Raw genomic sequence first — 16701 nt, 5'->3', positions numbered from 1 at the left:
GGCTGGAGAAAAGGAGGTTGCAGCAAAGATCAGGTAGGATCTAACTGAGTGGCGGAGCAGGGCTGAGGGGCTGAATGGCCTCCTGCTGTGCTGATGTTACTTTAGTCCTGGTCTAGAGAAGGAAAACATTGGCCAGAGCCCCTCTCCTGATTGTTGTCCAGGCAATGCTTGCTGGAGTGTGTGGGTGAGGTTAACGTGTATACTGACCCCAGTGTTTCCTGTTGAGGCATCAGGTCAAGAAAATCGATTGGATTGACATTCTGGAGGACCAGTGGCATCCATGGAACCAGACTCCAGCAAGAATTGGAACCCTGGCGTATTTCCCTATCACTGGCCCAGAATTGCTGGGATGGGTAGAACTGACATTGCCCCAATTACAAACTACCAAACCAGGATGAATCACCAGTGACAGCCATCTCATGCTGAGCACCACACCCCATAGTAAGGAGGAGAGATGGAGGAAGGTGCGGCTGAGAAACCCACTTGGTTGTTATGACTGATGGTGATTCACCAGCTGTCAATGATTATCAGAGAGTGACAATCGCACTTCTTTTCTGCTACCAATATTTAGGCACGTGCTTATCTGACCAAAAGAGAACAGTCAGAAAACTGCAGGCGGCAAGCAGTCCAATCCCTGACTTGCACTCCCAGTGGGTGAAGCTACTTAATGACAGTGTGGAGCCCCTGTTCCCCCTACTTCATCATCCTCTAATCTGCCTGGAATGAGAGCTAAGTTATAATATTGACAACTTTATGGGGAAGCTAGGTAAATACATGTGAGAAAAGGGAATAAAAGGTTATGCTGATCAGGTGAGATGAAGTAGGGTGGGAGGGGACACATACGGAGTGCAAACACCAGTACAGCCCAGTTGGAGGTGTCTTTCTAGGCTGTACGTTCTCTGTAATTCCATATAACGTGGATTTGCAGCTGTTGGACAAATGGGTGTCAAACTCCACTGCTACAGTATTTGACACAGTGACAGGCAGAGAAAGGGTAGTAACGCCAGAGCCTGTAACTGGTTATCCTGTTGTGTACAGACCCGTGCAAAGACGCTCAGAGTGATCTGAATAAGGCGTGTCGAGTGCATCCGAGAGCTCGCAAACCCGAGGTGCTGCTGACACCGGAAAGCTGCCCGCCGGACTACGAGCCGGTCTGCTCGGATGATGGGCAGACCTACAACAACAAGTGTACCATGGAGAGAGTGGGAGCTATCAGAGGCATCAATCTTCAGAAAGTTCGCTCGGGACCCTGTCAGGCTAGAGGTGAGCTGCGACATACCAGAACCCCTAGACCGCCTGTGAAAATCGACTTTGTCATGTGACTGTCAAGTTCTGAGGTTCAGAGGGGTTCAGTCCTGAGTCTCATGCAGCGCTCGGCATCTGCTGATTAATTTTAACACATTTCAACATTTTTCTACAAAAGAAAACACACATTCCTCTGAATGCCCCTCAAAGCTCAACCTCTCAGTTGATTTTCTCATTAAACTCTTACCTCAGGCCAAATGCAGAGTTAAGCATTTTTTCTAATTTGTTCTCGAGATGTGGCCATGGGTTCCTCCCTTCATCGCAATTGTCTTCACAACTTGAGTGGTTTGTTAGGCTTCTTCAGAGGATATCAAGGGACAACGATACAGCAATGGACTGGAGTCAAGTGTAGATCAGACTAGCTAGGGGTGGCAGATTCTTGTACTGGAAGGTCATGAATAAACCAGTTGGGGTTTTTAACCACTTTCCGCCAACTCTTACATTTACAGTGCCAGCCTGGCAATTATTTATTGGGTTCAATTCCGTGACCTGTGGGATGAAATTTAAACTCAGTATATCTCTGGGTGGCAAGTTGGGTGCCAAAACCTCTACACTATTGAACACAGCTTCATTATTTGCTATAAATGTGATCTTTTAAATCCTAATTCCCTATCCTTTCTCATTGTGGAGCAGTAGGTGGGCACTTGGGATGGTATTTTGGTCCTAACATTGTAATTCCAGTTCTGTGACCAGTGCTCCCATTTAGTGAGGCTCCATGCTTGAATCCTGTAAGGCATACGCTGCTCACAAGAATGTGCCCTCTAGCTCAGTGGAAGAATTTTTGCTTCTAAAGCTAGAAAATAACGGGTTCAAAGCCTCACTCCAGTGACTTGAGCGCGTCATCTCGACTGACACGTCAGTGCAGTACTGAGGCAGCGCTGCACTGTCAGAGGCCCCAACTTTTGGATATGACATCTGTCCTCTCAGGTGAATGTAAAAGATCCCATGGCACAACTGGAAGAAGAGTAGCGAAGCTCTCCTTTTGTCCTGCCCAGCGTTTCTGCCTTGACTGGCATGACCAAAAACAGATTATCTGGTCGTTAATTTCGGTGTGGTTTGTGGGATCTTGCTGTGCGTAAGTTAGCTGACACTTTCCTCTACGCTGCAACAGCAACTGCACTTCAAAATATTAATTTGCCCTGGTTTTGGAACATTCTGAGGTGAAGAGACACCGCTGTTGGCATCTGGCAGGGTTGCAACTCCCCATTGATCCCTCGCCCACCCCAGCAGGGAGATCCCCTGGCCTTCCTTCCTCATCTCCTTGTGAAATGCAGCTTTGGGGAGGAAGGGATGAATCCCACGCCCTTCCACCACGTGGCTCCCTGAAGTCCTTTTGGAGACTTACAGCTATACATCCATTTCCAAGACTGGGGGATCTATTCACGGAATCACAGAATACCATAACATGGGTGGAAGCCACCGTCTGTTGTAACCCAATGAGTCCCATTCTCTAGCCCTTCCACAGAATCACAGAGTGCAGAAGAGGCCATTCAGCCCATCGAGTCTGCACTGACATGTGAGAAACACCTGACCTACCTACCTAATCCCATTTACCAGCACTTGGCCAGGTACTTTTTAAAGGATGTGAGGCAACCCGACTCCACCACCCTCCCAGGCAGCACATTCCAGACCGTCACCAACCTCTGGGTAAAAAAGCTTTCCCCAAATCCCTTTTTTCTCGTGTACCTATTCCTTTCATTATGAATGCTGTTTCCATCACTATTCCCGGTACAGAACTCCATGTCCCAACAAACCTCAGTGTAATTTTATTCCCTAGCATTCAGTGATCATCTTACTTACAGACCAACTGACCAGTGGAAGTAGTTTTTCCCCATTTAGTTTATGTGTTTTCAGAATTTTGTGCAACATTATCATAGGTTTCTGTGCCATATATTCCATGTATTCCCTTGTAAACCTCCTCTTAACCTTTGCTGTAATGAAAAAAGCCTAGTTTCTTCCAGTCTCTCTCCAAGACTAAAACCTTTTGTTCCTGATAGCTTAGTGACCGTCTTCTGTATGATTAGGAACCCTTCCTAAACCAAGGTCCCCTCAAAATAGCAGACAGTATCCTAAAAGATGTATTAATTTTAGAATCATTCTTTCAGGTAGTGGAATAGTTACAAAGGACGTTTGCCAAGCTGTGCCCACCTGCTTGCTGCCCTCATGTCCCACCGGTCTCTGCCTGCTCCAGAGTGTTGTGCTATTGGGTTAAAATCTCCTCCCTGTTTCGATTACAGACAAGTGCCAAGAGGAGTGTAAGTTCAACGCAGTATGCCTCAACCGAAGGGGCATTGCCCACTGCTCCTGTGATCGCATCATTTGTGACGGAGCCTACAAGCCCGTGTGTGGTCAGGACAACCAAAGCTACAACAATGACTGCGAGCGCAAGCAGGCCGAATGTCAGCAGAGAGCCTTCATTCCAGTCAAATATCAGGGTCCTTGCGGTAAGTACTTGCAGTGACCTGCTGCGTGAGCAATCAAAACATTTTGCCTGGACCTAAAACTCTCTGTTGCCATGACCTCTGTAAAGATATTACATACTGCATTGCTTTGTTGTGACTTTAAAAAAAAAATCCTTCTCATCTATTCTAAATGTTGCCTTCACAACTCGACAGAAGTGAAGTAGGATTAATGTTGCAATATAGTTCCTGCTCAACGCTATCCCATTTCTCCTTTGAATCCATTTTCCATCATGTCACCTCACAACATTGTTCTACGTGCCCATTACATTTGGTAGTGCCAGACCACAGTTCCATCTCTGTGTTTCCCTTGCTGCATTTTCAAGTGTTTTTGTTTCAAATGTGTTTTCTCGTATGCAGTGTCTCACCGATGATCACCTCTTTTTGTCTTGTCTTGGGAACTGTCCAATCAGAGTCGGAGCGGCGCGCCTCTGTCCTTGCGAGTTCGACCTCTGACCTTATCTGTGAGGGCTCTTCGGACCTTGAATGTGACCCTGCTGGACCAGGGTCAGGAGAAGTTGTCAAGTGAGGGGAAAGGTCAGGTCTCTCCTGACCCAGAAGAATTTGCTCTTAAGAATGCAACTTTCTCAACATTAAAGCAAACTTAGACAAAATGGAGCTGACAGTTTCAAATGCTGCCAACCGTTCCCCTCCCATTTGTTTTATTTATAGAAAAGACTGGGTTTTTTTTTTAAAAAAAAGCTTGATATCTTTAATGAATTGCAATGTTTCTGAGATTGTGAATTTGTTGGGGGGATCCTTCAAACGATACATGCCCAAGCTCTCAATATGTTTTGTCGTCTGCTTATGAGGAGCTAGAAAGCTTTTGTAAGGTTAGAGGTACCTTCTTGTCCAGATGCATTGCTTGCCCCTTTACTGAGACTATAGTTTCAAAAAGCTATCTCCCCCCACCCCCTCCCCTAAAATTGACATGTCGTATGATATGGGAGGGAGTACAGGGATGGGGTGTGGAGGATGCAAGTGAGAAGATAGCATCGTAGAGTTTACAACACAGAGGGAGGCCCTCCGTGTCCATACCAGTCATCAAGCCCTTATCTACTCTAATCCCATTTTCCAGCACTTGGCCCGTAGTTATATGCTATGGCGTTTCAAATGTTTATCTGAATACTACTTAAGTATTGTGAGGATTCCCGCCTTTACCACCCTTTCAGGCAGTGAGTTCCAGATGCACGATGAATGGTAGGACCCTAGACAGTACAGAGGATCAGAGGGACCTTGGTGTGCGTGTCTACAGATCCTTGAAAGATGTGCCTGTTAGACTTGGATTTGTTGTTGTGATTGGTGAGAAGTGAAACCAAGCGCATACAATTGTGTGTGTGATTTTCTGCACAATGTCCTGCTTGTCACATGGTCTAGCAAATGCATCGCCAGGTTCCAGTTTTTGGTAGGTACAAACCGAAACGTTAACTTACTTTATTTGTCTTAACATTCATCTTCATCACCTAGAATGACAATGTCAGCAGGTGCCATGGGAACACCATCACCGTCACGTTCCCCTCCAAGTCACACGTGATCCTTACTGAGGCAGGTGATGCCATTCCTTCATCATTGCTGGGCCAAAAGAGCCCAGAAGTCCTGACCTAACAGCACTGTGGGAGCACCTGCAGTACACGACTGCTCCATCTCCGGGGTAATTGGGGATTTAAAAAAAAAATAGCAAGGACAATGTCCCTTTCTACCACAATTATAGTTAAAAAATGATATTATTGCATACATTCAGACAAGTAAAAGTTGACCAGTAAGAGACCTCTGTAAGCAATTAATTTTGGATGCAATGGGGACAGATAGATGAAAGAGGTCAGGTTCACAAATTTATCTAATTATTATGTGCTTGAGTGAATTAATTTCCATTTGGATACTGCTGCTTGTACTTTGGTGTTGTGCATGAATTTTGTGCCACGGCACTTCGACAGATGGCAATGAAACCCTGCTGTCCTGAATTGGAGACTCGCTTGGCATCAAACTGGGCAAGCCAATATTCAAGCTACCCTGAAGATAGAGCCTCATCCTAATTAAAGAGCTTGGGTTCTAATCCAGTCTTTGGCTGAGTCCGAGGAGTCTGTGTGTCAATCCAGGCGTGACTAGTTAGAGCACTGCAGAGGACGGGGAAAGGAGCAATGCCAATTCCACCTCTGTAGCAGATTGCTCCTTGTTCAGCTTGTCATAAAATGCCTCTGATGCCAAACACGACAAATGCTTTTTGGTACAAACACGAACAATGATGGAGGGCGCTTTGACAGGAAATAATCGGTTTATGGTTTTAGTTTTATTTTAGTGTGGTTTAAACCCTAATGTTTTGGCTCGCTCCGCTGTTGGCCTTTTGGGTTAAGACCTTGCTTATTGTGGCATTGAGCTATATAAATTGACAAGTGTCAGCCTTGACCTCCTGCCTGTAGCAGATCCCAGCTAGAAAGAGCAACTGTATTGCCAAATTGGTGTCTACTGAGTGGCAAGGGAAGAGGAAATAGCAGCCAGAGTTCTTTCTCCTAGGCTGCAGTCCAGAGACACCATGCTATGGTTTGTGTGTGTGCAGAGATTGGGCTTGGATGCTTTTTGTATCCAGGTGGTTGGACAGCAATAAACTCCCAAATGAAAAATAACAGTCAGGTGAGATGGTGGAGCCTTTTCATGGAACTGCACCCAATCTCTAAATCAGCATCTCCAGAGGGGGAAATTAGGGGAGGAGAACATTTTTTAATTAAAAAGGGGAAGGATGCATTTTGGGTTCTGAAGCAATAAAGGCTAGCAGGAAGGCAAGCTTTACATTTGAGTTTTATAGCACCACAACTTAAGAAAAAGAAATATGCGCGGTGTGAAATGAGTGACTAATTTCTTCATTTGTACACACTAGGGCTGTAATTTTCCAGACCCCACCCACCCACCTGTGGTGGGGCTGGCGAGTCATTGCAATCTCCGTTCACATCGCCGTGAGGGGCTGGAAAATTCTGGCCAAGCTTTTTAAAAACTTGTTTCCTATTAAAAGGTCATCTTCCATTGAGATATATCACTAAATGGAAGAACAGATTTTCAAATGGTTGGCGTCTCACTCTGCATCCTCCTCCATAACTAGAGTTTTGTATAAGTATTTGTTGTTTAAAGCAGCCATCAGTATTTACGGTTGGATTTCTCCCACTCTCTGTAACTTTGATGTAAAGCCAAGAGGTTGCGTGATTTCCTGGGAATTTCCACCAGTGTCCTGGTCAGTGATTGGGAAACTCCTGTGGAAATGTTATCCCTGAGCGTTGATGGTATAGCTTTTCTCTGTATTCTTTCACGAGAACCGCTGGCTAGGCCAGCACTTGTTGCCTATCCCTGACTGCCCTTGAAAAGGTGATGATGAGCTGCCTTCTCGAACCACTGCAGTCTATTTGGTAGTTGGCTGAGCATTGGCTGGAAGGACATGTTGATCCCAGGACAGCGACAAGAACTGCGATAACATTAATGAGTACATTTGTCAGTCCGCTCACTGAACCAGCGTTATGTCAGATCCCTTGCATTTGCAGGTGTAGGAGCTCATCCTAGCTATTTCCCCTCACCCTCCATACCCACTTTGGCCTCCAGATACTCTGTTGAAACAAAACTATCTTTCTTTGAAAGCAGCACAAGTTCCCTCTTCACGCAGACCCTTTTGACCAAGAACACAAACAACTCAATTTACAATTGTGTAACACTTTTAAAATAGTAAAAAATGTCCCAAGGCAATCGACAAATTTTGATGTGCGACAAAAATTGACACTGATTGACACAGATACGGAGGTGACCCAAAGCCTGGTCAAACAGATCGTTCCTTAAAGCTAAAGTAAAGGCATAGAGAGGCAGTGAGGTTTAGGGAGGGAGTTCCAGAGTTTTGGGTCCAGGCAGCTAAAGGTATGGCCAGCAATGGACAGGTTTTCAAATGGTTAGGGAGAAATCCAGGGCAAGGAAAATCAGAGATGCCCAAGAGGATAGAAACATAGAAAGATATAAAAATAGGAGCAGCAGTAGGTCATTCGGCCCTTGGAGCCTGCTCCACCATTCAATATGATCATGGCTGATCCTCTATCTCAACACCACACTCCCACTCTCTCCCCATACCTTTTGATGCCTTTAGAGTCTAGAAACCTATCTATTTCCCTCTTAAATATATTCAGTGACTTGGCCTCCCTAGCCCTTTGTGGTAGTGAATTCCACAGGTTCATCGCCCTTTGAGTGAAGAAGTTTCTCCTCATCTCAGTCCTAATATCCTCAGTACCATATCCTGAGATGGTGACCCCTTGTTCTAAACGCACCCCCTCCCCCACCCCCCCGCTAGAGGAAGCATCATCCCCGCATCCAGTCTGTCCCACCCTGTCAGAATTTTATACATTTCAATGAGATCCCCTCTCATTCTTCTAAACTCCAGTGAGTACAGGCCTAATCGACCCAATCTCTCCTCATTCAACAATCTTGCCATCCCAGGAATCAGTTTGGTGAACCTTTGCTGCATTCCCTCTATAGCAAGTATATCCTTTCTTAGGTAAGGAGACCAAAACTGTACACAGTACTCCAGGTGTGGTCGCACTAAGGCCCTGTACAGCTGCAGTAAGACATCCTTGCTCCTATAGTCAAGTCCTCTCACAATGAAGGCAAACATATCATTTACCTCCTTAACTGCTTGCTGCGCCTGCAGGCTTGCTTTCGGTGATTAGTGTACAAGAACACCCAGGTCCCATTGTACATCAACATTTCCCAATCTTATCACTATTTCAGTAATATTCTGCCATTCTGTTTTTCCTACCAAATTGGATAACTTCACACTTATCCACGTTATACTGCATCTGCCATGTATTTGTCTGCTCACTCAACCTGTCCAAATCATCTTGAAGCCTCTTAACACCCTCCTCATCACTCACACTCCCACCAAGTTTTGTGTCGTCAGCAAACTTGGAAATATGACATTTGGTTCCTTCAAATCATTGATGTATATTGTGAATAGTTGGGGCCCAAGCACTGATCCCTGCGATACCCCACTTATCACCGCCTGCCATTCCAAAAAAGACCCATTTATTCCTACTCTGTTTCCTGTCTGCTAACCATTTCTCAATCCGTGCCAATATATTACCCCCAATCCCATGTGCGTTAATTTTGCACACTAACCTCTTATGTGGGGCTTTATCAAAAGCTTTCTGAAAATCCAAATAACCTGCATCCACTGGTTCTCTCTTATCTATTCAGCTAGTTATGTCCTCAAAAAACTCCAGTATGCTTGTCAAACATGATTTCCCTTTCATAAATCCATGTTGACTTTGTCTAATCCTGTTGATATTTTCTAAGAATTTAAGGAGCGCGGAGAACTTGGATTATTGTAAGGCTAGAGGAGATTACAGTAATGGGGAGGGGCAAGACTATCAGGAATTTGAATACAGGTATGCAAATTTTAAAATCAAGGCATTGTCAGACCAGGAGCTATTGCAGGTCAACAGGGACAGGAGTGATGGTTGCATAGGAATAGGTATGAGTTAGTACACAGGCTGCAGTGTTTTGGATGAACTCAAGTTTACAGAGGATGTCCAGCCAGAAGACCGTTGAGGTAACAAAGACATGGGCGAGCGTTTAAGCAGCCTATGATGTCAAACCAACAGTAAATTGTCAGATCGGAGGGATTAGTGCTCAGCGTCAAATGATAGTCGACCTTCATGTTCCAATTAGAAACTATACCAATTCCTGAGAGGACATGGCCATTCTGCACAATTTTGGTTTTTGAAAACTATACCCTAGAAGCTACTGAATGTGGATGTTTTGGATCGACAGTGTATGTGTGTGTCTACGTGTGTGTGTGTGTGTGTGTGTGTGTCTACATGTGTGTGTGTGTCTACGTGTGTGTGTGTGTCTACGTGTGTGTGTGTGTGTGTGTGTGTGTGTGTGTGTGTACGTGTGTGTACACACGTGTGTTCCTGTCTCTGCCACCTTCACTTGTGTATGGACCACCCTTGTCTTCACGAATCATAGCTCCTTACGCTGTGCGTGTAATAGTTAGCCAGTTGCCTGGCATTCTGATTGCAAGCTGTCTTGTGTGCATGTTATGCAAGTTTGCATCAAGGCTGTTAAAAAAAAATGTGGATCTCCTCAGCAGATTGACAATAAATCGGATTAGAAATGTTTTTAGACAGACTGCTAGCTCCATCCTGAAGTGTCTTGACAAACTTTTTTTTATATTGTAATGTCTGTGCATCAATTGTCCTAAGATAGAGCAATTACTGACTTGCAGTCGATGGAGGCTGCATAATATTTAATTGGAACAAACTTTACTCCTTTGTTTGCGTTTAAAATGTGTTAAATTTCGTCAGTCTATTCTCATCATGTTGTTTACGTACAGTTAGCATTTGCACTGAAAATAGACTGAACATTGTAAACATGTTTTTCCTGAGGTCCGTATTAATTATACCTGAGATCCAAAATCATAAAGGCACAAGAAATGGTTTAACCCATAATGGACATCATTTTTCAATTTCAGACAGGAGACTGTTGGTGCCCTCTGCCTCTGCCCCACCCCCACCACCCCCCACCCCAACCACCCCCATCCGCCAAAACCCTTTTTTGGTTAAATTGCACACTGTAGTTAGTAATAAGTATACCAATTTTCACCCCAGTCACTGTGTAAGAATCAGATTTTTAACATGTCATGTATTGTCAAAATTAGCATGGAGAAGAATCTTAGGGATTGTTAGTTAAGATGTGTAAGCATGCATGCTTTTACGTGAAATTCCTTTATCTACTCGTAACTAAGGCATTAATCTTTTCAAAGTCTTGGTTCGCTTATTAACATACCAGAAGTCTGCACATGTTACCGCATTCATTAGTAACATCACACAGTGTGATTTGCCCATTAGTGTTGTAATGTCCTGTCAGTTACCTTAATGTGCATGTAGTTTACCCTGTAATATCCTCTCTCTCCCTTCATTTCCGCTACTCCATAACCCACTTGATAAAAAGCATCACAGCACCGGAGAAGGAAACTTCAAATTTCCCGTCACTAGAAAATTCCAGAAATAACCCCTGTCCGAGCTACATGGCAAGAAAGCTGTGGGTATTTTGAAACCTACACATTCTGTGCACCGTGTATCCGGGGATAATAAGCAGACGCCCTTATGATTTAACTGCTGGTTAGTCATCTGGTGCACAGTTAAGAGGAATGGGTTTTGACACATGTCAACACCACATTTCTCTTAAGGATTTTTTTTTAGCTTAAAAGGTGCACTCCTTTTTTACTTCAACAAATGTGATTTAATTTAAAGAAGTGGCCATTGTACTGTTCAGTTCTCGGCACCACAGTTTAAGAAGGATGTGAAGGCGCTAGAGGGAGTGCAGGAAAGATTACCAAGACGGGGCTGAGGGACTTCAGTTACGAAGATTGATTGGAGAAGCTGAAATTGTTCTCCTTAGAAAAGAGAAGGTTGAGGGGAAATGTGTTAGAGATGTTCAAAATCATGAGGGGTCTGCGCAGAGTAGGTAGAGAGAAACTGTTCCTAGGCGGAACAGTCAAAAATCAGAGGACACCAATTTAAGGTGAATGGCAAAAGATCCTAAGGCAGCATGAGAAAAAACCTTTTTACACACAGTGCGTGTCTGGGAACGCGCTGCCTGAGAGTGTGGTGGAGGCATATTCAATTGGAGTTTTCAGAAGGGAATTGGGTAATTAGCTGAAGGGAAAAAGCTTGCAAGAAATAAGGAAAAGGCGAGCGAGTGGGACTAGCCGAGTTGCTCTCACGGGGAGCCAGCACAGACACATACTGTGTTGTAACCATTCCATGATTCAAGGTGCTGCAGACACCTCTGTTTGTGTAGGCGCCACCAGCTGTTACTCAAATTTACAACAAGGCCCTTTAATGTGATTGGGTTGTATTTTGTAGGTGATTGGCTCTCAATCACATCTCTCAGTCGACTTCACCTCTGTTAACCTTGGAAAACCCACAGGCTGCTGATGCCCCTGCCAATGTTCCCTGTGCTACACCATCTGATTAGGGAGTAAGTCTGTAGGGAAATGGCGACCTGTGTCACTGGAAGCTTCCATCAGCAAAACACGACCAGCTCTTGAGAATTGTTCCAGAGTGCGGATGCTGCTTCTTTAATGCTCCTTTTACTTAATGTAAGAAAACTATTTTTATCTTTTTGTTTCATCCTTAAGAAGCATTAACTGCTCACAAACACGAGTGATGCCAACTTTTATATATTTGTTCATTGGATGTGAGTGTCACTGGCTAGGTCAGCATTTATTGCCCATCCCTAATTGCCCTTGAGAAGGTGGCGTTGAACCTCTACAGTCCATGTAGTGCAGGTACACCCACAGTGCTGTTAGGGAGGAAGTTCCAGGATTTTAACCCAGCGACAATGAAGGAACGGCGATATATTTCCAAGTCAGGATGGTGAGTGACTTGGAGGGAAACTTCCAGGTGATGGTGTTCTCATGCAACTGTTGCCCTTATCTTCTAGATGGTAGTGGTTTGGAAGCTGCTGTCAAAAGAGCTTTGGTGAACTGCTGCAGTGCATCTTGTAAAGGGTACCTGCTGCTACCGTGCATCAGTGGCGGAGGGAGTGAATGTTTTAAGGTGGTGGATAGGGTGCTAATCAAATGGGCTGCTTTGTCCTGGATGGTGTCAAGAGTGTTGTTGGAGCTGCATTCATCCAGGCAAGTGGAGAGTATTCCATTACACTCCTGACTTGTGCCTTGTAGATGGTGGACAGGCTTTGGGGAGTCAGGAGGTGAGTTACTTGCTGCATGATTCCCGGCCTCTGACCTGCTCTTGTAGTCGCAGTATTTACATGGCTAGTCCAGTTCAGTTTCTGGTCAACGATAATACACACCACCCCCACCCTCCTACCCTGCCCACCCAATGGGATGCTGATAGCGGGGAATTCAGTGATGGTAATGCTATTGAATATCAAGGGGAGATGGTTAGATTTTCTCTTGTTTGGAGATAGAAACATAAAAAATAGGAGCAGGAGTAGCTCATTCGGCCCTTCTGCATTCAACTTGACCATGGCCGATCCTCTATCTCAACGCTGTACCGCTGGCCCTTGTGGCACGAATGTTACTTGCCATTTATCAACCCAAGCTGCCAACATCAACAGTTTAATTTAAAATGACATATCCACTTCTCCAGAATAGACGAGGTCTTTAATTAATGGCCCCTATATTTCTTCGTTTTATACATCATAGGAATCTAGAATACAAGACTAGACTGACGATTATCACAGCAGGGCTGGGTCGGGTGAAGTTACTATAATTGGCCTCAGGAGGAGAGGAATAAGCCACAGTGTCTGTTCCTGATAACTGCCCATTGGGCCCCTCTTAAAGCCAGGGTCAGTGTCCACCTGGTCAGCCTTCGCTCTCTGCAGACTTTTTTTATTCCTTACTTGGCTGAGGACATCACTGGCCAGGCCAGTATTTGTTGTCCATCCCTAATTGCCCTTGAACTATGTGGCTTGCTAGGCCATTTCAGAGGGCAGCTAAGAGTCAACCATATGGCTGTGGGTCTAGGGTCACATGTAGGCCAGACCAGGTAAGGGCAGCACAGAATTTCCTTCCCTTAAGGGCATTAGTGAACCAGACGGGGTTTTGCAACAATTGATGATGGTTGTCCTGGTCACCATTACTTAGACTAATACGATTCCAGATTTATTAATTAATTGAATTGAAATTGCACCAGCTGCCGAGGTGGGATTTGAGCCCGTGTCCCCAGAGCATTAGCCTGGAGCTTTGGAATACTTGTCCAATGCTATTACCGCTGCACCACTGCCTCTACATGTATTGATCATAGCTAAGGCGTTCATGTCCTTCGCAGCTCACCCACATCACCCGACCCTCACTGACTCCTGTGTATGCATTCTAAGTCTTGTCCCAGCTTGTATTGGATCCCTTTGACCCCGTACTTCTGGTCTCCTGTGCAGGCTTCTTTCCTTTCACTCCCAACGTGTCCAGCACAGTTTGAGCCACTTTGGCCCGAGGCTCTGGAACTCCCTCTCTGAAGCCTTCCATCTCGCCACCTTTTAAAAATATCACCCTTTTGCCTGAGCCTTCAACTCTCCCAAGTATCCCGTCATTGCTCGACCACTGCGCCTGTAGCTGGTTTTAATCTATATATTTTATTGTTTTTCCTCCCCTTGCCATCAGCTTTAAAGAATCTTTGGACAGTTCCTATATTAAAAGTGCCAGTCAAACACAAGCTGTCTTTCAGTTCCCATGCATGGCTGCTGAGTGAAGAGGTGATTGCTTTTGACTGTGATGGCCTCTACAGTCAAATAGCCATTGGCAGAATGGCCATTTGTACATAAACGAGTGCGAGGGAGGTGGTGGAACCCAGCATAAACTAGTGCCATCAGGAGGGGAGAATAATGAGGGGCAAAAGGAGGAAAAGGACTGTGCATTATTAAAACTGAAAGGTTTTTTTTTACACCCTTGTGATTTTGCTGTGCTGCCTTCTGTGTGTGGGATCTGTCTGTCCTACACGTGCACGTCTCTATCTTTATTTTTTTTTACGGAGGATCGCATTTGTGCTGCTACAGACCATGGGCTGTACTCTGGTACCAAGCATTTTGAATTCTTTGGATTTTTGATGGAGGTCATTCTCCCAATGCACAGGCAGTTTGAGCATTAATGCCAACATCTGCAGCTTGCTGAGCTGAATTATTTCCCCCTGCATCACTTGGCAAGTGTTTTCCACACGTGGTGGATTCACCTGCTGGCGCTCTGATAGCCCTGAGATTGCTTTGCACAGTTGGGAACTTAAGTGCAGCAAGTGGAGGAGCTGGTGAGTGTGGAAGGAATGAGAGAAGATATTTTTGAAGAATGAACGGTTGGTTGTCACGTTAGCATACCTCTTAACATCAACCATGTTGTTGGTCCAACAAAGCTTTGCTTCACTCTTTGAGGACTACACATAAATAAGAAGAAGCTGTTTTTACAGGCAGGAGGGTTGGTAATCAGTAGAAACATTTTCAATTGACAAAAGAGCCAGAGGGGAGATGAGGAGAGTTGTTCTTCCAATTGAGTTAATAATGTCTAGAATGCACTGCCTGAAAATATGGTGGACACAGATTCAATAATGTTTTACCCATATTAAATAAATATTTAAGATAAATATTTGAACTGGAGAAAATTTCATGATTTCTATGGGAAGAGTAGGGGAGTGAACTAATTAGGTAGTTCTTTCAAGGAGCTGGCACAGGCACAATGGGTTGAATGGCCTCCTGTGCTGTAAGATTTTACAACTACAGTTGCCGAATTAGAAACAGTGTAAAATTGGTCAGTCAGATTTCTTGCCTAGCAAATTCTTTACCACTTATAATTCACTTAAACTTGTTCAGAAAGGACCTGAGTACATTTTTGGTGCAGAATTCAGTAGAAAGCTAAGCGGGTATGTGGTGATTAAATGCTATGCCTGGAGGTCTCTATTTTGGCGCATCACTTGGGGAAGCCACCAGTTAGTGTTCAGCCGCATTGATCTTGTTGGATTAATTATATTTGGGCTTAGGGAAGACGAGGCAACACTCTCCTTTGGGCAACTAAATACGCCAGGTTAAGACCACAGAGCTGCAAATCGCACCTGAAATGTGGTCAGCTTTGGGTTCAGTACCTCTCCTCAGTCCTGTATTTGAACTTGACTCAGTGAGGTGAGGGCAGTAGTTACAATCCACATGTTCACTTCTCAAAACAACTGCTTCCTTGTGGCTTTTATGCTGAAACCAGTAGGTGTGAACACGTTCAGTGAATTGACTTTTGTTCGAGGCCCTTATCTGAGTCAGGCACATTAGAATTTATTATTCTCCCCCTTAATCCACAAATAGATGATTAAATTAGCTTCAGTATGTTCAGTTTACACAATGTTCTTTTAAAGCCACCATTGTTCCCGGGTAGCAGCATTTCACTGCATCACTGAAGCCTATCCAGGAGCATTGATCTCAGGTACTTCAGTTTGAATTGATTTCAATTGGACTTAAATGGCAAGGCATAGACTTGTTGAACCTGTAATCAAGTTCTGGTGATGTCAACAGATGATTGCACATTTAGGCAGCACCAGTGGAGGTGTCACATGTGATTTGAAGCTATCCCCAGCTCCCTTTGGAAGTAGTAATGGAAAAACTCAACAGGAAGATTGAGGATGTCTAAAAGAAAATTACTGCTGCTTTCTCCCCAGTATTATCGATTTGGATTGATAGTTGCTAAAGTGTGTGTAGCTGTGACATGAACCATTTTAATAACCGGAGGCATCACCACAATTATGACAGGAGACACTCAAAACAGTGATATTTTATGAGCCAAACCAATGTTATAATTGCTTTCTCCTTCCGACAAAGTTGGCAGCTGTGCCTTTTTTACTGCTTACGCCATTGACATCAAAATAGAACCAGAGCCATGAAGCTAGTTTAAAAAACTGTTGTCCTTCAGAGAAATCCGAACAAACTGAAGTTTTAAACTGGGCCCGGCTCTAACGTTTTGCCAAATTATTGCCAATGCAGCTGTGAGAAATTACAGCTGCTCAGAGACTCCATTGTCATCTGGGACGACGCTCCGGCTAATGAACTGTGTGAACCCTGAAGAACAAACTTTGTTTTTCAGCAACCCGAGCTCTTGAGTTCTTCCAAAGTGAGTCTGAATTGATCAGAATCGGCCAGCGTTTTCTGGTTTGTTCCCACATTCTCAGTCGCGAGAAAGGGTAACAATTTGCCAAACTCACTTCTAAGGCAGCAAGTGAGGCACCAAAATGGATTCAGATCCTCTGAGGCAGGGAGGGAAGCAGTCCACTCCGGATCTTCCAGTGATCCCTGCATGCTCACTGAAGTGAGGACAGATTCAGATTTGGAAGTGACGCCTGGCACAGTCGAATAGCCAGACTGCATTTTCTAGGCTTACACATGGATAATGCCCTTTTTAAAAAAAATCATTAATGGAATGAATGAC

The 16701-nt window shown here is 44.5% G+C and overlaps 1 protein-coding gene across 3 annotated transcripts in view; it reads left to right on the top strand.

Moving 5' to 3' along the window:
• The window catches only part of agrn (agrin), a 478028-nt gene that overhangs the window by 347850 nt on the left and 113477 nt on the right, over positions 1-16701 (top strand). For all 3 annotated transcript variants that reach the window (XM_041206167.1, XM_041206169.1, XM_041206168.1), the window contains 2 exons: positions 1039-1263; positions 3543-3749. In XM_041206167.1, coding sequence (XP_041062101.1) covers positions 1039-1263; positions 3543-3749 — 432 coding nt within the window. The remainder of the gene's footprint in view (positions 1-1038; positions 1264-3542; positions 3750-16701) is intronic.

This window comes from Carcharodon carcharias, chromosome 15 (genome assembly GCF_017639515.1).
Source record: "Carcharodon carcharias isolate sCarCar2 chromosome 15, sCarCar2.pri, whole genome shotgun sequence".
In the NCBI taxonomy this organism is placed as follows: Eukaryota; Metazoa; Chordata; class Chondrichthyes; order Lamniformes; family Lamnidae; genus Carcharodon; species Carcharodon carcharias.
The sequence above is the reverse complement of the archived record's forward strand: the minus strand, read 5'-3'. Positions and strand labels throughout refer to the sequence as shown.